Here is a 24,340-nt window from a genome sequence, read left to right on the forward strand (position 1 = left end):
ACAAAACATCATCTTATTATACAAAAATATAAATATTGCAAAACAAAATGTAAAAAAATAATAGAATATATATATATTTATATATATATTTATATATATAAACATTACAATAGTTGCCAGCCATGATTTTCTCCCATTTCTGCCAATGTGACATGTAGGAGAACACAAACACAACAAACAAACGACACAGAACAGCTCTCAAAGTCTTTGTCAAGAACAAACACATGTTTGACAGGAAGTCGATCTGGACGAGGGGGTCACAGCCAACACGCAAACACACTCTTAAAGACACACACGCCAGCTTCAGAGCCACAGAGGAGTGGGGGCTCCACGACCCTTGACCCTTAAAGCACTCGCATGCACCATTTGGCAGTTGAGGGGGAACTTCCAATTAGTGTCACGGCGTTATGTTGTGGATTTTTATGAGGTGAGGTCAGCGCAGAGAACTAAATTAGGGCCAGTAGTTGCGGTTTGTCATTGAGGAGGTCAACGAATCGACAAAAGCCATCGGCCATCGTGCGACGCACACCTTGAGAATGCTCATTAGCTTAGCTTATTAAAAAATGACAATGAGTACAAAAAGTTACGCCACCAGAATCAGAGCGAATACTGTTGCAACAGTAACGTTTTTAGCTTAAACCACAATTGAATGACAGGAAATAATGCCATTGACGTAAAAAAGAAAACAAAAAACAAAGCTACAACAGAAACCCGAAATTACCGTTGGAGTCATGAGCAAATTCAGGGTGGCCACAAATGGCCGATTTACAGTAAATAACTGGAGTGTGAAGGTACAAAAGACCAGAGAGAGTTCCAGTACAGAGGACAGAAGAACAGAGGCACAGTCACCCAACAATCACTCAAATCCTTCTTCATTTCTGCGCAGCTAAATTCTCACGCATAGCGTGTTTCATTGTTAAACAGTATTTGTTTTTTTTCCAACTACCACAGGTTTGTGATAAGCAAATTAACATTAAAAAGCATAAAACTCTAACGCTTCAATATACAAAAAACGCAAACATCCGCACGCACGCTTAAACATCTGATGCTTGTCGACGAACGACTGGACATTAATGTGAACTTTTAACAAAAATTTCCCTGAATGTGTCCTCTGTGCAGTTTTGTACTGGTGTTTTGAACAGAAGTGTACCGTAAGTGCAATGGAAAATCCTTTAACATATTATGTCAGGTCACTTAGAGTTTGTTCTTGTTAGTTAATATGCATCTGAGGGGTCTGACGTGAGCCAAAAGTATTCACACACACACACACACACACACACACACACAACACATTTTCATACTCTCACACGCACGGTTCTATAAAATTAGAGAAAATAATTGCATAGCATTATACAAACATTACAACAGTATCATAAGCAGCAACGACCGTATGCTGAAATGTTTGTCAAGAATGAAGTTTCCTTATGGCACAGATACACAAACGATGGGTGGGCACTTTGTGGAAAACACACAAGTCGGACGACCCCGGTCAAATTATAGCTACTCTCGTTCATTATTTACATTTGTGTACACATAAATACTTATAGAAATATCTAACAATAATACACCAGGGTTATACAGTAACAGAGTCAAGCACCAGAAAGGCGCCGCTGGTCAAAGTGTCCCCGCCATGCAGCACCATGTTTCTGCCACGCTGGCAGACAGATGTCCCATCTTTGGCTGTTTCAGCTTCAACATTCAACCACTGTGAACACAAAGTAGTGAAAAAAGAGTGTTAACAGAAGTAAAATATAGCTGCAAGCACTTTGAGGCATTTAAGCACATATGACAAAAGACATTACATATTATTTAGCAAGCCTGTAACCACCTAAATCAATTATTTAAAAAAGCATTTTTGGCAATTCCAGGTAATTTATCATAGAAATATTATGTTTTTTAATGTTTATGACCATTACAGTGCCAGCTGTGGTCCAATCTCCTTAAATCTTTGCACGCTTGTTTAGAATCACCAGTTGCATGTGCTCAACAGGTTTTATGAAGTTTTGAGTTTTCCTTTAGGCTTTATAGGATTTTGGGTAAATTTGGACAGTCCCTTTTTCTAAACGACCCTGTTATAGCTTCCCAAGGGGTAAATATCAACGTTTATTTATTAACCTAGAGAATCCAGAGAATTGTACTGCAGTGTTTTTTCCAGATCGAGCGAAAAACCTAGGATTAGTTCACAAGTTTTTTTTTTTTTTCTTCTCAATCTTTTAACAAATGATTTGATTGACAGTAGTGGTTCTAGAGGCAAAATTGCCTGGAATGAGGAGTTCTATCATATGATATGAATTTCACATGTATGTGCAGTTTTTAAGCAGTTTTATAACCGTTCAGGAGTTATAGGCATACTAAAAGTAGTACTTCCCCTTTCAAATGTTTTAGTGTTGAAAGTTCAACTTTTTTTTTTGACAATTATTGATATTCACTCTTCAGAGAATCTTTCTACACTGGTTTGGTTCCGATCGGGTGAAAAACCTAGGACTAGTTCACAAAAGTATGTTTTTCAAAAATCCAAAATACCCGAAAATTTTGCCAGGCTCACGATCGAATATGAGGCATGTGTTTTGTCCGAGTTATGAGCGATTTCGTACTTCTGATTGCTGTAGCGCCCCCGTCTGCCCATTTGGGGCAAGCTTTGGTGACGTTGTAGACAGTGTGAATACTACCATCTCTTCAAGTTTCAAGTCTCTATGACTTACGGTTGGTCTGCATTATCAGTTTTACGTGGAGATTGCTGACCCTTGCCTGTTCTAACTTGGATTTCATCAAAAATATCTTAATTTGTGTTTCGAAGATGAACAAAGGTCTTACAAGTTTGGAACCACATGACAGAATTTGCCTTTTTGGTTGAACTACTCCTTTAAATAGGGATATCTACTAACCTCAGCTGGAGGGTCTTGTGTGGCAGACATTGGGAGTGTCATATTCTAGATCCTGCAGCTCCATGCCCTCCGTTGTCGAGCTGTCGCTGCTCTTTTCAAAGGGCACGTGAGGGTCAGAGAAGTGAGGGTCAGTGTAGACATCTTCTGAAGTGTGATAGCTGTCGTTGGAGGGGTAGGAGGGGTAGGCGGGGCTCTGGCCGGGCATCCCCGAATGAACGGCGACCGTCACTGAGGCCGAGGCTGTCACCGTTGTGATGGGCTGACAGTAGGCGGGGCCTGTGGATGGATGTGAAGGGTGAGTGTAGGGGTTGTGGGAACGGGGGCGATGGGCCCCTGAACGTTCCCGGTGGTTGGGGCCCGAACAGCCACCTGGCTCAGTAGCGGTTTCAAAAGCATCCATGCGCGGCCTGTGAGGCGGGGGCGGGTGTCCGCTCCCAAAGTCTCTCTTAGGGTCCCTGCTACAGTATCGCTTTGACGACTGAGGTCCAGCATCCTGAGAACTGGGTAGATGGGTGGACCTGTAATGCTGCGGTGGTTGCTGCTGTCTAGAGTCATCCTGTGGGAAAACGTGACAATGTTAGTTCACTGTTTTTAGGTAAAATACATAGTGATATCCACCTTTTTCTTTAATGCGGAAATAAGCCTATGGGCGAGACTTCCAGTTCATTATCTGCTATAGGGAAATAACGAGAAGAACAACAACGTGCAGTAAACAGTAAAACTGTTTGCACTACAAACCAGTGTGTTCATAATTAATATAATACATTAAAATAATATGGCTAGACACACCAGTTTGCAATATCAAGCAGCAAAACAAGCTGTTTTGTACAGCTAAAAATAGCTGGACGCGGCTGAGACCTTAAGCCAGGCCCATAAAGTGTACAAATGGCCTACTCTTATGGGAAAAAAACGGTTAAAGCGGAGAAATGCTTTACTCACTGAGTGAGAAGGATTCATTGGCAGTTCAACTTGACGACTGCCTTGTCGGCCCCCTGTGGCGATCCGCACCTCTTCCAGTCTGGCTGATCGCCCCCTGTTGGGCTGGAGGTCATACTGCTGAAGCTCCTGGCTAATGCCAGACACAGTAGTGTTGGAACCATATTCTGAGTCAGAGGAGTCTGAACCTGTTCCAGGGGTCGTGTGACTGGGTCGCATTGTGAAGCGGACCACCGGTGGGGGAGGCTCTGGGGACGGTGTGGGCAGCCGGCTTCGCCCGTCCGCTGGAGATACCTGAAAGCGTAACGGATATGAAAATCAAAAGCTGCTCTCTCTGATATTTATGCAAGTCCATGTGGATGTTTAAACATTATCAGAGGGTATAGTGCTAGTCTTGAATATGTACATTGGCTGTATTTGGACAGTTTAGTCACACTTAAAAGTGCTGATGTTATGATCAATAACAGATAAATGGCAGAAAATAAAATGCTATGATATTTTGCCTAAATAAGGTAAAAATTTAACTAAAATCAAGCAATTGAAAAACTACAAGTGAAAAAGCATAGTATATGGTCCATTCTACAGAACTGGTCCAAAGTCAGAGTTGGAAAAGTCTTGAAAACAGTAACTTTTTCCACAAATGTTGTATGTATGCAATATGTATAATATTCAAGGTGCATATTGTATTTTCAGAAAGTTCTGGAATATTTGTCCTCTCCCCAAATTTGTCACTACTGAAACACAGTAATATGTAATTTAATAAGAAGGGTTATACTGACCTCTTAAGATTTTGCTTACATCTTCCTTGTAAACATATTTTATTGAAAAGTTATAGAGGTAAATCAATAACAATTACAATTTAAACAATTTTTCAAGTGTGATATATGAGATTTGTTGTATTTTGTATCCAATTTTTTTTTTGTAAAAGGCAAAGTTGAAATACTGATTTCAAACGTAAGGATTTGCTTTCACTTTAAACAAACAAACAAAAAAAATCAAAAAGATATTTTTAAAAACAACAATGGAATAAAATTCAAAAATTAAATTGAGATTCAGGGGTTAGGGCTCGAGACAGCCACCTCCCAATTAAAAGTATCCACTAAATGATGATTTTATATATATTTAGGCATCCTGATATTTAAAATACTATTGCAGGTTTCAATAGATAATAGAAGGATCTTAGTAAACATCTAAGATTGGAATGCTTTTTACATGTGTTTTTTGGTTGTGGGAGAGCAATTTGCACCAATTCTGTAGAATGGCCCATATACTAACTCTGCATTGCCCTATGTATGGTATGTGAAAGTGTTTCAGGATAACTTAACAGGAACAATCCTCTTACCTCAGGATAAGGGCCAAAGTAGGACAATAAGACTGGGAGCAGAACCAGTCCATTCAGGACTCCTAACACTGTTAGGATGGCCAAAACAGCAAAGAAATACCTGCAAATACACAGCAAAAAAAACACAGTCATTAAAATAAATAATGAACTTTACTGCTCTAAATCAAGCACAGAGTACAAGTCACTCAGGCACATTCTAACAAGCATTCGCACACAAAAGGCTTTAGGCGGGTTTGGTTTTAAACTAAATTTACCTTGTGTCAGAGAAAGTCTCCAAAGAGGTCTTTTAAGAAAGCAGCACAGAGAAGCAGAGGACATAATTAGTTGGTTAATTCAAAGGCATGGAAAATAGGGAAGGAAAAAGAGCAAGTTTTTTTTTTCTTCTTCTAGGGGTGAGTGGAGTACAAGCAAACACAGGGAAAAGCAAAACGGGAAGGAATGTGGAGTACAGGCTTGCGAGAGAAGAGAGGCAAAGCACAAAGGCGCAGGGGCCTCTCTCACTCTTTAAAAAAAGAACGCAGAAGCAAACAAATGAAGTGAACGGTATAGAATTTAAACAATTTAGTCTAGGAGGAAGAGAGGAGAGGAAAGACTACAGGCCCCTCTTGCCTGGCCTCAAGCACATTCACTTTTCCCTCTCTTTCTCTCTCTATCACTCTCTTTCTATACTAAGCCCCTGTGAAATTTCCCTGCCTTTCACAATCCCCTACTCTAATTAAATCTCTAGAGTATCAGGTAAGACCCCCAATCTCCTCGACAAATCCCTCCCTCCTGTCCTCCTTCGCTCCCTCGCTCTTTCTCTCTTCTTCATTATGGCCAGCTTTCCGTCCTTCGCTACTCCAGCAATGCATCTGTGTAAATTGCAGCGGCTCAAATTGCAGCTGCCATCTTGTACCTCAAAGAAACGCGGGGACAAGAGGACACGCTTTTTTCTTGTTTTCTTTTTTTCCCCTCTAACATAATAATGCCATTTTTAATATTGCATAATGGGGAATACCTATTAATTAGTTATTATATTAATTAATCAGTACTTTTCTTGTTCCCAGTAAAATATCTAAACATCTACAAAATGACAAATTTAATTAAACTGAATATATATATATAAGTAAATAAATAGAGCACAGGTATATTTGTAGCAATAGCTAAAAATACATTGTATGGGTCAAAATTATAAATTTTTCGTTTATGCCAAAAATCATTAGGATATTAAGTGAAGATCATGTTCTATTAAGATATTTTGTTAATTTCCTACCTTAAATATATCAAAAATAATTTTTGATTAGTAATATGCATTGCTAAGAACTTGGTCTAGAGTCACATATTTTAAGTGGATCAAAGAAGTTAATTGATGTTAAACGTATTGTTTTGGTTTGAAGGTTTTGATCCACTTCAAATGACTGTATATATAAATAATATATTAATATATTACATACACATTTTACTGATCTGGATCTTATCTGGATTAGATAAGAGGTAAAAAGTAAGAAAATACACACATATATAATTATAGAATCTCTTACTATCTAAAATAATTTTGTAATTTAAGTAAATTTATCATGTTTTTGCGGATGTACACTGATTTTTTCTATATTTTTAAAGATGTCATGAAGGCTGTTTTTATTTAATTAAAAATACAGAAAAAACTGTAATATTGTGAAATATTATTGCAATTTAAAATAGAGGTTTTCTATTTTAATATACTTTAAAACATATTTTTTTCCTGTGATGCAAAGCTGAATTTTCAGCAGCATTACTCCAGTCTTTAGTGATAAATGATCCTTCAGAAATCATTCTAATATTTAAAATAGAAATATTTTCTAACAATATAAACTACCATTCAAAGTCTGGGGTCAGTAAATATTTCTTTCTTTTTTTTTTTTTTGCGGAAATACACTGTCGTTAAAAGTTTGTGATCAGTACTGTTTTAGAAGTCTTTTCTGCTCATCAAGGCTATGTTTGTTTAATTAAAAATATAGAAAATCTATCTATTTTAATATACTTAAAAAAAGAATTTATTTCTGGGATGCAAAGCTGGATTTTCAGCATCATTACTCCAGTCAAATGACCCTTCAGAAATAATTCTAATAAGCTGATTTATCAATGTTGGAAACAGTTGTGCTGCTTTATATATATTAGGGGTGGGCATAGATTAATTTTTTTAATCTAGATTAAATTTTGGAATTAATCTAGATTAATCTAGATTAAAATGGCTAATTTGAATTCTGATGAAGGCATTCAGAATATGTGTGCTACCCAAATAATGACTAAAAGTAAGTCTTTGAGAATGGATCATAAAGCTCATAAAGCTGTTCTATGATAATTTGTTGATGAAAATAAATTATGTTCAATTAGATGTACTTGTGTTTACTAACTAACTAACAATGAAATTATTTTTTCTACCTATAGATTGTGTTTTTTTTTAACGTCAACACCTACCCAGCCCATTACATGTTACACCGTACTTTTATTTTGACAGGTTGCCGTGACGTTTCTGTGTCATACAGTATGATATGATGCTAGTTTTCTCAAATGAAACGGTAAAAGTGACACTCACAGCAGTTTGGGCGATTGAGTTTATCTGTTCATGTGAGATGAAAATGCCAAAAATTACCGGGAGCGTCACGTGTGTTTCAGTATGCGTGTAGTAAAAGCTCGTCTCCGCCATGCATACGTACAGCTAGGCAAACGGAACATATCGGATTCATATTAAAACGGTCTTTTTGCATTTCAGTTTTCACATACACTAGTCCATATCGCGATTTGAATTAAGTGACAGACCAACATTTGATTTATGAATCCAAAAAACGACGAATTTACGTGGCATCTCACTATAGTAGATTCTGTTTTCATGAATGGAGGACGACGCGATCCCGTCTGTGTTTTGGCGGAGGAGACTTAAACGCGCGACCATATTCTATAGTCTTCGGTATACATCCGCGTTAAACTATCAAGGTGAAAGTCATCATAGCTTGCGTAGTTTAGACCCAGCTCCCAACCCAAATTTGAGAATAGATTAACGGCGATATTTTTTTTATCGCACGATAAGAGTTTCACGTTAACGCAGCACGTTAACGCCGATAACGGCCCACCACTAATATATATATATATATATATATAATATATGTATTTTGGAACCTGTGATACTTTATCAGGATTTTTGATGAATAAAATATTTTCTTTATTTCTTTCTTTGAAAAAAAAAATTGTATTCAGCAAAGATGTGATTTTGAATTGATAAAGACTTATATTGTTAGAAAAGGTTTCTATTTTAAATAAATGCTGTTCTTTATAACTTTTTATTCATCAATGAATCCTGAGTATCACAGGTTCCTTGCTGAAAATTCAGCTTTGCATCACAGAAATAAATTAGATTTTAAAGTATATTAAAATAGAAAACTGTTATTTTAAATTGCAATAATATTTCTGTTTTTTTTAGGCTTCTTTAAAAAACACTAAAATATTGATTACATGTATTTTTCTTGGAAAACTTTTTTTTATGCATTGATAATATCAAAGGCATTGGATGGCTAAAGATGCATTTAAACCACAGGCAAACTGGGATGAATCTGTGAATGAATGTGTGGGAGAGACAGTGGGTATATTAGAAAACACCCGCCAGCTGGTATGCAGCACAGCTGCACCTCAGACTAAACTCACAGACACATTTATAACTGATGCTCTTCTTGCTCAGCCTCCCCAGCTTTGCAAGCAGCTCTTTAAACTCAAACAATGTCCGGTAATGGCCACACAAGGTGGGCTTCTCTCTAGAGAACCACAGACCTGGGTGTCTCCCTAGAAACGCTTGCTTTATTTATGTCTTTCGGGAGGTTTTGTAGGTCTGGTTTAAGAGAAGAGCTACCACAGTGTTTAACCAAGCAGACGCCACTTGTTTAGGATGAGAGCGGAGAGAGAAGCCAGCCTGGTATTATTTAGGCTTAAGTTAGACAAAAAAAAAAAAAGAAGTTTGGATCTGTAGTCTGTCTGTATTTCATCAAGCAAGTCTTCTTGAATTGCACTTTTTGGTTTGCGTTTGGCTCTTGCTTCACCACACGAAAGGCAGAACTCACAAGGAGCGAGATCAAACAGATCAATAGCTACAAATCAACCGACTATGAAAAATGAACATCGTCTTGGTTGAAGTGTTCGCAAAGTCACCGACTCCAAACTAAATGTTCGTATTGACGAGTGATTTACGCCGGTGTGCTTTTCCACGGATGAGAGCGATTCCTTCAGACTGACTGAAGCAACAAAAGAGTTTTATGTTCTTCAACTTTGAACTCCGAGACGTCGCGTGAAGCGTCCCTGAACCGAGAGCCGCTCTCGAAAGCCACTTCTCCCTCGGTGAGCAACCCGTCCGCTCTGTTTGGACTCAAAACATTAGCGGACCTGACAGAGCAAAGTCAGGGAAACATTTATTCCTGCAAGGCTATAAAAATACAGCCTGCGTTTTTGTTTTTTTCCATATCTTCGGAGGCCAGGGGGTTTTGTTTGATGAAAAAACAGTAGTTGCGTTTCAATGGGAGCCCATGAGAGGGACTGGGGCCCAATGTGGTCTGTGGAGAGTGTGTGTGTGATTGCTCTGAACTTGTGTGTGCATTATTTTTCTGGCATGCTACTTCAGATCCAGAGTGATTTGAGGGTGGAGGGCTGTGGTGGTTTTCCAGTCCTCTAATAAGAATGAGCTACTGCAGACATTTGTTCTTTCCCTCCTGAAGAAACAGACGAGATACTTACCACTCGAACACCCATGACTCAGTTTGATATAAGTGTAATTTGAATTTCAGCACGACGACAGGCTCGATACCACTTCAAGAAACGATAAATTACCAGATGTGTTTGACTCGTCTGCGCACAGGAAGGACATAAAACATGAAGCCATTGCAAAGTTACTGATTTAGATCCTCTAAGTAGCAGTGTGTGTCACTCCTCATTTCCACTCCTCGACTTGCTGCAAAATAACCCCCGGGCTCTCCCTGCACTCAGCTTGTAAATGTCTTTGCAGGGCCGTAGAAAAAAAAAAGATTACAGAAAACACAGGAGAGCCTCAAGCTCTGTGAAGACAGACAGAAAAGATGCGTGCTTGTAGAACGTGAAGAGAGGTTGGTTAGGACTGAGGAGAGAGTTGGGAAAACATTTACACTGTGTCCTAACCAGGCGTGATGTAACAAAAGTGATATGTTAAAAGCTATATTAATTAGTTTCTGTCTAATTTCTGTATTTTCCAGCCAGATCACAGGAAATTCACTCCTCATGAATATTAAACATTTACTCCCTATCAATACTAAAGTGTTGTTGACCTGAAAATGAAAATTCTATCATTCTATCTATTACTTACAGTCATGTAATTCATTCATCTTTGAAATAAAAATGACGATATTTCTAATGAAACCTGAGAGATTCGTCCCTCCATTGAATGTCTACGCCACCATTTTGATTCAGAAAGTTCATAAAGACATATACCCCAGGTTTCACAGACCAGGCTTAAGCCTAGTCCCAGACTAAAATGTACGTCTAAGCTGTTTCAACTGAAAGAAACTTGCACCGATTGATCTTAAAATATACTGGTGTCCTTATTCTGTCTCAAGATGCACACCAGCAACGTTTTTTTCTAAGGCATGTTTATGAAAATTACTTCACTGTCCTAAATTAACTGTGGCCTAATCCTGGTTTGGTCCAAGCCATGTCTGTGAAACCAGCCCATAGAGTATTCATATGAATCAATCGGTTAATTTCAACACTGATGGAAAACACTTAATAAAACATAAGTAGAGCATATAATCAAATCTTATTGGTTTTTGCATGTCAAGAAAATACAACGAGATTTTGTTTTGCCATATTTGATGTGCTCTAAATATATGTTATGATCTCAGGGTTGATTTTCAAGGACTTCAATTAGAGATCTCATTTATGATGTGATGTTTTTCACGGTTTAATAATAATAAAAAAAAAAAATAGATTCTAGAAACCACTCCGAAGTCCTGATCTGAATCAAATGATTTGCGATTTGCGCTCCTAGGTTTTAAAGCAAAAAATTAGCGAATCTGCTCCGAAGTCCCGATCTGAATCAAATGATTTGCTATACGTGACTTGAGTTTCCGATCTAAATCAATTGATTTGCGAACCCGCTCCTAAGTCCTGATGTAAATCAAATTATTTGAGATACACAATCAGAATGGAGCACTCCGAAACAGTTAATCAAGTTGCAACGCAATGGTTTTTACAATTTTTAAAATCATTACAAGCGATGTTGAAATTCAAAAATGAATGACTCTTTTAATTTGATCTGGTTTTGTTAGTAAATCGCATGAAATGAAGTCACGAGTTTGAATCAATCGAGGCGGTTCCAGCTTAAACTGGTTTAGCTCGCTAGTTTTATGACATTAACTGAAATATGCAAAAAAAAAAAAAAAGTATTTCGTTTTTTTTTTTAAGTGCAGGAATTTTGCGTTAAAAGATATGCTCTTATTTAAAAAACTAAACACTTATTTCATAGATGCATTGTTTTTCAGGCCTTAAAGTCAAATTCAAGTACTTCAAGCCCCTTGTACAAACCCTGTGATTTCTTCATGCACTTTTTGAAGCATCAAAGTTTCAATAGATGGGCAGAAATAGCTCAGGTTGCATTTAAAATACGTCTTCGTTTGTGTTTTGAAGACAAAGTCTTATGGGTTTGGAATACCATTAGGGGGAGTCAATGATGCCAGAATTTTCATTTTTGCGTAAACTATACCTTTTAAACAAGGATGCCATCTTTTCTGATGAACCATAATTTTACCATAGTTTTTAATGTGGACAGAAAATTTGCTTGTCACTGGAATTGTCACATCTTGCATGGTTAGGATACAATATTTTGGAATATATTCTGTCAAATCAGCTACTGTCTGCTAACACTGTTAGAAAAAGAAAATGACAGTATATTTGAGAAGCATTACCTCATAAGAGAGAAAAAATACTGTAAAAGTATTCTGATTAACAGCTATTATTTCCTGATAATTTACTCTCCCCCATATCATCCAAGATCTTCATGTCTTTCTTTCTTTAGTCAAAAAGAAAGGTTTTTGAGGAAAACATTCCAGGATTTTTCTTCAAGCCAACATAGGCAGAAGTACCGACCCAGTGTTTACAAAGCAAATGTGCAAAGAAAGACAAACAAAAAAAGGTAAAACAATGATTTCGGACAATTTTGAAGTTGGAGGAGAGTTTTTCCTTACTCAATCTTTTTTTAACCGGAGTACACAGAACAATTAACCATGCATGACTTTTCATGGTCGCGCATCACAGAGCTAGTGCAAGAAAAGTATTTGTGGTTGAAAGTATATAAATTGTTCTTTCTTTTAGAAAATGATTGGTCGTTTTTCTACACAAGACCCTTGTTCCTCAGCTGGGATCGTGTAGAGCCCTTTGAAGCGCCATTGAAACTGCAATTTGGACCTTCAACCCATTGATCCCCACTGAAGTCCACTATATAGAGAAAAATCCTAAAATTTTTATTTTTGGAAATAGACTAATCCTTTAAAGTTCATTAAATGTAGCAGAAGCGATTCAAAATACAAGTCTGCTGTCTTTACCTGACGATAAAGTCGAACTCTGACCCCGCCAGCATCAAGACTCCTAGCAGGGTGGAAAACGCTCCATCCAGCACTGGGGCGAACATGTGCTCAAGTGCTAGAATGGCTCGCTTGTTCCTGTCCCCGATGGCTGTGAGGAACGCCTGTGAGGAAAACACAACAAATATGACCAACATGAATCACATACATACATAGTCGCAATTTTAAGATTAAAAAAAAGTTTAATTTTGACTATCACATGAACTCACCAGTGCCACATGGACGGTAAACTCCACACCAATGCCTACGGAAGCGATGAGGATGACGACAGGGACAGCGCTGAGCTTGATGCCAATCAATCCCATCATGCCAAACAGCTCCACCGTCATCAAAGACAGCACCAAGACCTGTGAGAGAAGACCGGTGAACATAAATCCATCATCGTAGCTCTTTCCTTAAACACGAGGAGCTGTACTTTACATAGATTAAAGTAAAGTACGGCTCGGGTTAGATGGGTTAGCTAAGATAAAGCGCTGTGGAATGTGGGAAAATATCTGCTCCTCAGAAGGGCCCGTTTGCGACGCTTTTATATGGAGCTGAACTCGAGCTACGAACTGGTTAAGTAAATGCCATAATCAGCTGATGAGTCTTGGGTTACTGGGGGGCCCAGCTGCCTTTGAAGAAGGATGAAGAGGACAGAAAGAGGGCCAACGGAGGGGAGTTTGGGGGCTGGGAGGGCTGGCAAATGAAAGGGTCGAGCATGGCGGAAGTGGGGACGTATGGAGTTTAAGGGGGCCGCTGGTGGTCTGGGACAAAAGCACAATGGTAAAAGCTGAAGCAGGGCTATAACTTTCCCTTTCAAGTGTCCAGTAAAGCAAAAGGATGAAACCCCTATCCTGTCAGACAGAGTTAGATCAGTCAGATGGCTTAAACACTGCCCCTAATAAAACAGAAACCATCGAAAAGCGAGAGAGAGTGAGTGTGGGAAAGAAAGTCAGGCCTCGCAAATGATATACATGATACATACACACACATTTCAGCGGGTCTGTTTTATATGTGGAGTGATATAGTTGCTGTGGTAACCCCTCGTTTTCCCATTTATTTTAGAGAAATGTCTCAAAAAGCCTCACGTAGACTAAACAAACTGGCTCTGACAGTATAAAATAAACACAAAGCGCAGGGCTGTAAAAACACAACTTCTCTTCAGCGATTTCTGCCTGCCCTCCCCTGTCTTGCTCCAAATTGTGCCCTTTCAATTATTTCTTAATTATTAAGTTCATTTCAACCTCAGAGTAAACAAAAGATATTGAGATACACTAAAAACATACACTACCAGATTTTGAATGTTTTTAAAAAAGTCTCCTGCTCACCAAGCCTGCATTTATTTGATCCAAAGTACAGCAAAAACAGTACAATTTGAAATATTTTTATTATTTAAAATAACTTTTTTGGATTTGAATATATTTTAAAATGTAATTTATTCCTGTAATTTCAAAGCAATTTTTAGCATAATTGCACAAACACAAAAAAATGTTTCTTGAACAACTAATCAGCATATTACAATGATTTCTGAAGGATCATGTGACACTGAAGACTGAAGTAATGATGCTGAAAATTTAGCTTTAAAATTTTAAATATATTCAATAGAAAGCAGTTATTTTAAAAAGTAAAATATTTCACAATATTACTGCTTTTGGATCAAATATATGCAGGTTTGGTGAGCAGAAGAGAAAAAACAAAAAAAATCTGACTTAAAGGTTGTATCAGCGATTTCTAGCCTAAAACATAAAGTGTCAATTTCAGCTTACCTTTCTTCACGATCCGCTCGCTGCCTGCCCCATAAATTGTCTGTGAAAAAACCGCGTCTCTCTGGTCAGCCTAGGGTCCGAGATATGCCAAAAAAACAATCGGCACTACCAACCTTTCCACACAAAAACAAACATTGTTCCAACCAATCAGCGTCAGGGGTTTGGTGTTGTGGACTTTCGCTCCGCCTCCCTCACGTCCCAGCACCAGTAGGAAAGTCCACAACACCAAACCTCTGACGCTGATTGGTTGGAACACTGTTTGGTTATCTGTGGTGTGTTGATAGCGCCGATTGTTTTTTTGGCATATCTCGGACCCTAGGCTGACCAGAGAGACGCGGTTTTTTCACAGACAATTTATGGGGCAGGCAGCGAGCGGATCGTGAAGAAAGGTAAGCTGAAATTGACACTTTATGTTTTAGGCTAGAAATCGCTGATACAACCTTTAAGGCCTGTTCACACCAAGTCCAATGCAAATAAATGCCACAATACTTGTATAACTTTTAAAAACATGAAATAAAACATTAAATAATTTTTAAAAATACAAACAATAAAAAATACCTAACCTCCAACTAAAATTTGATATTTCAGAGCATGAAGGAGTTCATTGAAATGTCGTTTCATGCCAAAAATTCAGACTTGGTTTGTACAGGACTTGAATGTACATACAAAGATAGAGCCAAGTTTGTGATGGATGTGCGTGTACACAAAGCCCTGACACATCTTAGGGAGAAACTCACTATGATTCCTGCAGTCCAGGGGTTGAGCAGGAAGACGGCGCACACCAGGAAGGTGCAGGCCAGCACGACGCTGATGGACAGCAGGAGCCAGTGGCGCAGGCCTACATACTGCTCCCAGAAGAGGAAGGGGTAGCCGTTGGGGTAGCTGGGCAGGCCCTGACGGCTGTAGTTGCTGCAGATGGAGCGGACGCTCTCGATGGCCTCCACGAACTGTGGCGTCTCGCGAAGCCCGTTGAGGTAGAAGGGAAACTGTGCATATTCGATGGGCTCAGCAGCAGGAACTGCAGAAGATAAATGCAAAGATAGCCATAGAAATGAGTCAGTTGTTTGCAAATTTCCATTTCAAATTCTGTGAAAACTTTGAAAAAATAAAAAACGGCAGGTGTACTGTTCATTAACTGATATAATTCTAATATACTAACTTATTAAAGGAATTTTTCACCCAAAAATGATAATTCTGGTCAAGTTACTCACGCTCATGTCGTTCCAAACCTGGAAGAATTTCGTTTATCTTCAGAACACAAATTGTCCCACTGACAATATTATCGATGTTCTTACTACCTTTCTGGGCCTTGTAATGTCAGTTGTGTTGCTGTCTATGCAGGGTCAGAAAACTCGGATTTCATCCAAAATATCTTAATTTGTGTTCTGAAGATGAATGAAGGTCTTATGGGTTTGGAACAACATGAGGGTGAGTAATTAATGACAGAATTTTTTTATTTGGGTAAACTATTCCTTTAAATGAATACAACCACCCAATAACACATGTTGGATCAAAGTTCATCACAAGTAATCATCACATAATGCAATAAACATTAATTTAACAACATAAGACGTAACACAGAGCCCTAATGTATAAAACTGATGACAAACATTTATTTCAATAATAAAACAAATGCGAAGTGTCACACAAGGACATTCTGGCAATGTCAATAAGACGACTTCCTTTTTCACTTCCAATAAATGTAAATTGAACAGTATTTATCTGTGAAATCACAAGTGAAATTTCTCATTAGATGTATTATACACTACCAGTCAAAAGTTTTTGAACAGTAAGATTTTTAACGTTTTTAAAGAAGTCTCTTCTGCTCACCAAGCCTGCAATTATTTGATCAAAAGTACAGCAAAAATAGTACAATTTTGAAATAAGTTTCACTATTTAAAATAACTGTTTTCTACTTGAATATTTCAAATGAAATATATTTTAAAATGTAATTTATTCCTGTGATTTCAAAGCTGAATTTTTAGCATTATTACTCTGGTCACATGATCCTTAAAAACAGCTGAGCAGAATTTTTTTCAGCATTCTTTAATGAACAAAAAGTTCTGAAGAACAGCATTTATCTGAAATAGAAATCTTGTGTAACATGTTTATCATCACTTCATCAAACTAAAGCATCCTTGCTAAATAAAAGTATTATTTCTAGAATTTCTCTCCCCCTCTCTGTTTAAATTATTATTATATATATATATATATATATATATATATATATAAATATGTCACAAAATTACTGATTGATGCTGTATTTTGGACAAATGAATGCAGGCTTGCTGAGCAGAAGAGACTTTTGTAAAAAACATTAAAATTCTTACTGTTCAAAAACTTTTGACTGGTATATTTTTTTTACTGTACATAACAAGGGAACTTCCTGTAATTAACAGGTTTTCACCATAGCATTTTTAAACGTATAGTTATTATAAAGGACATCAAGTGTTCTCAAGGTGACAGACTGCGCTTATTAAACATGTCGATTTCTTTACCGCCCCAGGAAGAAAGGGGGGCTAAATTACCAGCTATCAAATCTCGACATGCAGCCAAGTGTCAATCCTGTCTGTGATCTGCTGTAATTATGCTGTCAAAAATCTGCACTAAAATATCCCCCTGCTCTTCTCCGGAAAGAACACACACACACACACACACACACACACACACACACACACACACACATGGACAACCATCAAATGTTTGAGCATTGCCAAATTCATGCTGACAGTTATCACCTGTCAACAAAGCTTGTGTGCACTGCAGGGCTTTCAGCAGCAGGCCTGGAATGACTCATCACTCCGGCTACTGGACTTGGATAAGCGGCAGTCTTAAAACCACAAATAAAATCAGAAGAATGTGACCCAGAATGACTAGCGCTCCGGAGGTGTGTGTGTGTGAGAGAGAGCGTCTGTGAAGGGCGTGTGGGTGGAAGGGAGGGAATATCTGAGTGTGTGTTCCAGTGCCTGAAGGGGTCAGACAGGACCACTTGCTAAACATGCTTTTGCCCCGTTATAATCTCCACTATAAATTTCCATCAGGACGGGAGTTGGACGTCTGCCAGCCTGCTGCGGGGGCTCCAAGTCGGAGAGGCCGTTTCAGCTTGTTATCCAGTCACATTTCCCCCGAGCGCCCACTGTGTACTGCACACACACAACGTACACAAGCTCAACCAGCCCAGTGTCGCTGTTAACCTTAAAAATATGACTACAAATGAAATAAACCAACTTTCGCTAAATGTCACACAAGTCATTCTGTTTTGGAAAAGCTCAACTGACTAGTATCAAACAAATGTCAAACGTCATACTAACAATGTTAGCAGAATACTAATAGTCGCATTTAATTATACACTCTGTGTGTGTTTAAAATGTATTTGTTCATTTGTTTCAAACATGCAGTGATTAATAGTTTCTTAGGAATTACTTTATTTATAACATGAAAATATACAAACACCACAAAACCAGTCTTAGATAGCACAGGTATATTTGTAGCAATAGCCAACAATATATTATATGGGTCAAAATTATCGATTTTTCTTTTATGCCAAAAATCATTAGGATATTAAATAAAGATTATGTTCCATGAAGATATTTTAGCCACTTTTCCAGTGTCCCAGGAACATTTTTCCTCAGACCTGTTGCTATCTGCGTTTCAATCGCGGTCTAAAGAATAGGCAGATAGTCTGGTTATGTAGGACTGCGCGTAACTTTTTTCGGTGTTCGGACTTCACAAGTTCGACTCGGGAGTGTGAACTACCGTAACGGGATGACGCAAGTCCGGTAATTCTACAAATGGAACAGCCTACTTAATAACGTCAGTCAGCTCGCCTTGGCTACTGCAAATTTCCTCACTGTATTTACAATAAGACGAAATATGATATCAAACACCACTGTCTCTTTTCAATTTATATTTAAACATGTTAATAGCCACAAAAAGTGGTTTATTAAGGCATGCACACATTACAAAAAGATAAAATGATATGGAACACCACTGCCTCTTTTCGTTGTCATTTAAACATATTAATAGCCGCAGAAATGTAGTTCAGGGAATGTATTACAATGAAACGAAATAATATATCAAAGAGCATTGCCTGTTTTCATTTTCTTTTTAATAAAGTTATAAATATGTAATAAATATATACACATTTATATAGAAATATATAAAGTTACGAAAACCATCCAAAACGATATGTCCTGGAAGATTATTTTTTTCAAGTAACTAGTAAAGTAATGCATTACTTTTTCAAATGTACAGACTTGAATTCACGTTTTCTTCAGCCTTAGTCTTATTCATTTCACTTTTTGGTGTGAAAGAGCTTTTACATTTGCTAAAAAGCAAACTTTTTATATTAAAAACAAACAAGCAAACCCTGCCCCAGATTTAAAAAGTAACACAGAAGTAATGTAACGCATTACTTTCCATAAAAGTAACTAAGTAACGGAATTAGTTACTTTTTTAGGGAGTAACGCAATATTATAATGCATTACTTTTAAAAGTAACTTTCCCCAACACTGTTAGATTTACCCAAAACTAATTTTAGCTCATATTTAACCACTACAGAGACATTAGAGTCAGCGGTAAATGTCAGAAGGACTATCCGAGATGAGGCACTCTCATGAGCACAGAGCACCTGGCGATCGTCTGGAGCTCATATCTCAGAGAGCGGCAAAGTACATTTTTAAATAGGCACTGTCTTTATAAAAAAAAAACAAATTTTAGTTGTAAACACCTACATTCTCACCCAAAATACTCTTAAAACTACATTTCATGACACAATAACAGTAATATTTTTACAATTATTCGAATAAACGGTGGATGAAAGACATTGCTGCGTGAACTCAACCAATCATTATGTTCCGCGCCCAAGTCCCACCCCAGAAAGTTTAAGCAGGGACTTTCTAAGGGGCAAATTTCTACCCAGAACTTTATTTAGATTCTGGTTTCTGCGGTGGAAACTGAGTACCACCCCAAAGTCCCTAGTTCCTGGATAAAGTTTCTGCGGTGGAAACGGCTTTTGTAATATTCCTACCGTAAATATATCAAAATTTAATTTTTTATTAGTAATATGCGTTGCTAAGAACTTAATTTGGACAACTTTAAAGACAATTTGTTCAATATTTCGATATTTTTGCACCCTCAGATTCCAGATTTTCCTAACAAACCATACATCAATTGAAAGTTCATTTATTCAGTTTTCAAATGGTATATAAGATGTATAAATCTCAATAAAAAAAAAAAAAATACCCTTATGAACTAAACTAAAATGGCTGATGTCACCAAACCTTCTTATTTGGTCAAATAAAATAAATCTGTCTTATATTTTATTATTTAATATCTGTAAATGTTGATTTCATTGTTTAATGCACCAAAAAATCCTACCAAATTAGGCCTAAATGAAAGAAAATCCTTCAAAATGACAGCAGGCTTATTTACAGGTTTACAATGTCTAAACTTCCAAACCACTAATGCAAACTAAGCATAACCAAACCAATTAATGCATTAATGCACTCCGCTGCTATTTGGGATGAAACCGATGTAGTCAGAAAGCACAGGAGCTAAAGATAACATGATACCATCAACAAAACTTGGTGGTGAATGAACCAGAAAGTACTCACTGTTGAGTCTGCTGACAGGAATGGAGTCTGTCCTGTCATGGAGCCACTCAGGAGGGTGCGGACGGATGCTGGCCTGGGATGCAGCGTAGGCCACTGGGTCGTTGCTGACCCAGGCTGTTAAATAAATGTAGAAGGCATTTGGGTTGATGATTCCATCGGCGCTCACCAAACGCTGTCTTGTTAGCTGGGGGAGAAATAAAAACGTCAAATTAGAAACTGCTCAAACAACCGCATTAACTTTTTGGATAAGTTCGTACTTCGATGTATGTACTATACAAGTGAGTATTGTGAATGCCCACCAGTGCTGCAGTAATCTCTAAACGCTTCACTTCTCGCCTAGCGCTTAGCTAGCTACCTCCTGTGAAGGCAAAGTCATTACGGCATCACACTCAATGCCATACATGCTTCTCGAGAAAATAAATCTACAGTCTCCCAGTCAGGAGTTGGGGTCAGTGTGTATTAGTGTGTGTGTTTAGGGGGGGTCGGGTGTGTGGTAGAAATGAGAGTGAGTGAGAGAAAAATTGCTTGAGTTAGTGTAACAATAAAAAAATTGGCCGGAGTCCCTGAGCGCGTCTGTGTGCAGTTAACCTTGCTGTTAACACTGGAGGAAATGCCACCCAGCAAATGGAGGAGAGCTATAAAAATAACACAACATCTGTACAAATGTTGCAAACACTTGCTTCTCTTGACCCCTATAGATACCCACAATGCCCGGCGCCACAGACGGCTCCAGCCGTGAAGGCAAAGTAGGGTTTTTCAAATTACAATGACTTAAAATCCCACGCAACACTTAAAAAAAAATTTGTGAGATGCTAAACTATACTGATTTTCAATTGAAAAATAAATAAATAAATAAATAAATGAATAAATGAGGGGAAACAAATGATTTAACTTTACTGTTTTCAATGATATTTAAAAAATAAAAAAAAATAAAAAAGATGAGAAAATCATGATATGTTAAACTATCGATTTTCAATTTTAAAAATAAATAAACAAATAAAGATCAATTAAGTAAGGACAAAAAAAAAAGACATTTACCTGCACTGATAAAAAAAAAATAATAATAATAATATATATATGAGGGGGAAAATAATTTAACTATACTTTTTTCAATATTTTATTAAGGAAAAAAAAGATGAAAAAATTATGAGATGCTTAAGTATCAATTTTTAATTAAAAAATAAATAAAAATTGATTAGGTCAGGACATTTACCTGTGCTGATTTTCAAATGAAAAATAAATAAAATAATACAATACATAAAACAGGGGAAAATTAATTAAATTTTTGTTAAAAGCATGCGACGTTAAACCGTCAATTTTCAATTAAAAAAATAAATAAAATGTATTAGATAAGGACTAAAAAATTTGACATTTACCTGGCCTGATTTTTAATTGAAAAGTAAATTAAAAATAAATAAATAAATACATAAATAAAAATAAATAAATGAGGTGAAAAATGATAACTGTACTGTTTTCAATTATATTTCAATAATGAAAAGATAAGAAAACCACCAGATGTTTCCGATTTTCAATAAAAATTAGGACAAAAAAAACAAAAAAACAGAGACATTTACCTGCACTGATTTTTAATTAAAAAATAAATAAAAAATAAAGTTAAATAAATAAGTAAATGAGGTAAAAATAATTTAGCTGTACTGTTTTCAACGATATTTCAATAATTAAAAAACTAAAAAGACATTTACTTGCACTGATTTTCAAATGAGAAATAATAAAAATATAACAAAACAATAAAATAAATAAGGGGAAAAAATAGTTAAACTATACTGTTTAAGATATTTCAATAATGAAAAAAAGATTTAAAAAAAACCATAAGATGTTAAACTATCGATATTCAATTAAAAAATAAATAAAATTGATTAGGTAAAGACAAAAAAACAAAACATTTACCTGCACTGGTTTTTAATGTAATAATTACAAAAATATGAATAATATTTTTTAACTACTTACTTTCAATTGAATAAAAATTAAATAAAAATAGACAAATAAATAAAACTATGAGTTATTATTAATTATTAAGAAAAAGCATCTGTATTAGTTTTTAATTTAGAAAAAAAAAAAAAAATCCTGAGATGCTGTATTCATTTTCTATGTAATATATTTCAATAATAATAAATAATAATTTTATGATCAGATGAGGGGGGGGGGGGGGTGTAATCCCTCAAGAAAAAAGCCATATGACTTTTATGATGACCAGAATGAGAGAGGCAGCTTGTGATTCCCGCCTCTGAATCCAGTGAAAGGGGACATGGCAGCAGTTCCAAGAGAAGGGAATAAGCGAGAGGCGGGAGAGAAAAAAGCGGACTTGGATTCCAAAGATCTGGATTGCATTAAGCAGCAGGATGCGCAACAACTGTATGTCTTCAAGCTGTCACGGGAAGCACACAGTGCGAAGCTGGCGGCCTCCTGGCCCACTGCCGCCCCTCTTCCCTCACAGGCAGAGGAAATGACATCACGGGGCTGCACAGCAACACACATCGGCTGGCTTTTCTTTCCCATTCAGCTGGCAATGCTTCAGCACAATAATGACCACTTGAAAACAACAAAAATGCAAATCGTTTCTGGCCCTATGTGCGCATTGCCAATTACCCGACAAGACGACACACTCTCGCTCTCTCACAGCCGTCCGCTTTTCACTCCTCCCCACCCTCCAGCCCCTCTGGCATGTGGTATGCTTTGTATTTTTCATATTTTTGCTCTCCTCTTGCTTGACATTTCATGCTGGGTAGCAACTGGAAACTGTTAATGTGTTAACCTGTTATATTTTTTGCCGGTGTGATGGTGTGTGTGTGTGTGTGCAGGGGTTTCTTCTTGACAAGGCCCCTCTGAAGGAGTCTGAAAAGGTTGTATGGGCTGAGCTTTAGGCCTGCAGCAAGAAAGTGGAACAAATGGTTTAAATGAAGACTTAATTGCTTTTTCAGAGGCAAGTTGCGGCCCCATCGAGAGCTTTAAATTCCTGCGCTTGGTAAAGCAATCAGAGGAGAACGAGAGAGAGAGAGAGAGAGAGAGAGAGAGGACAGACATAGTCGGAAGCCAGGTGTGGTTTCTAAGCGTGGTTATAAAGCCTGACACTGATGCTAAACACATATCTACCCAAGCTCCCCTCCGTCATCACCACACACAACCAGAGATTCACATAAACATGTTGTTCATGTCAACCAGGGAGGAACAAAAAAGCCAGAACACTTTAATGCATCAATATATTTAGAAAAAAAAAAGTGGGGATGGCAGTCGTTCTACAGTACTTTAATATTAACACTACAATATATAATAATTATTTTTATTAAAATAATTTTCAAAAGAATATAACATCATAAATACTAATGTAATAATATTACACAACAATAAAGTCATAATACTACTACCACTACTACTAATAATAATTATTATTAATATTATTATTATCAAATTTCATTTATCTTAATATTAAATATGAATACAATAAGAAGCCCTTATTATTATTATTATTAAATTTCATATTATATAAGAATACATTAATAAAACAATCTTAATAATACTACTAATAATAATACAAATAAATGTGTAATATTTATTAATATTTATTATTATCCCCATCATTACATTTTATAACATAAAATGACATTTTATTAAAAAAAAAATCCTTAAGAATAAAATATTATGAAACATTACACAATATTTAAGAAGCCCTTATTATTATTGTTATTTTTATTATCATCATCTATATCAATAAATATTAATGAAACTACACAATTATTATTATTTTATATTTATTTCATAACATATAAAATGACAAAAAAGTTTAAGAAATATTACACAATAATATTTAAGAAGCCCTTTTTATTATTATTATTATTATTTAATTTATATTATATACAATTACATTAATTTAAAATCTTAATAAAAAATTAGAATACTAATGATAACAAATAAATGTGTAATTTCATTAATATTTAAAATTATTATACATTTCTAACATAAAATGACATTCATTAAAAAACACAATTTAAACAAATATCTTATTAACTATTAATGAAATATTACACAATTATTATTATTATAATTATTATTTTATATCTATTTCATAACATATATAAAATGACCTTAATTTAAAAAATATTTTAATAATAAATATGAATGAAATATTACACAATAATATTTATCTCTTATTATTATTATCATATATATATATATATATATATATATATAT

The 24,340-nt window shown here is 36.4% G+C and overlaps 1 protein-coding gene across 1 annotated transcript in view; it reads right to left on the bottom strand.

Moving 5' to 3' along the window:
- Nucleotides 1-6: 6 nt before the first annotated feature.
- ptch1 (patched 1) overlaps nt 7-24,340 on the bottom strand; it is a 77,582-nt gene continuing 53,248 nt past the window's right edge. Inside the window, exons 17-24 of the mRNA XM_073819213.1 lie at nt 20,134-20,317; nt 15,256-15,536; nt 12,980-13,117; nt 12,732-12,874; nt 5,164-5,263; nt 3,825-4,115; nt 2,886-3,441; nt 7-1,705 (exon numbers count right to left, since the gene is read on the bottom strand). Coding sequence (XP_073675314.1) covers nt 2,887-3,441; nt 3,825-4,115; nt 5,164-5,263; nt 12,732-12,874; nt 12,980-13,117; nt 15,256-15,536; nt 20,134-20,317 — 1,692 coding nt within the window. The 3' untranslated portion in view covers nt 7-1,705; nt 2,886. The remainder of the gene's footprint in view (nt 1,706-2,885; nt 3,442-3,824; nt 4,116-5,163; nt 5,264-12,731; nt 12,875-12,979; nt 13,118-15,255; nt 15,537-20,133; nt 20,318-24,340) is intronic.

The sequence above is a fragment of the Garra rufa genome, chromosome 15, assembly GCF_049309525.1.
Source record: "Garra rufa chromosome 15, GarRuf1.0, whole genome shotgun sequence".
Classification (NCBI taxonomy): Eukaryota; Metazoa; Chordata; class Actinopteri; order Cypriniformes; family Cyprinidae; genus Garra; species Garra rufa.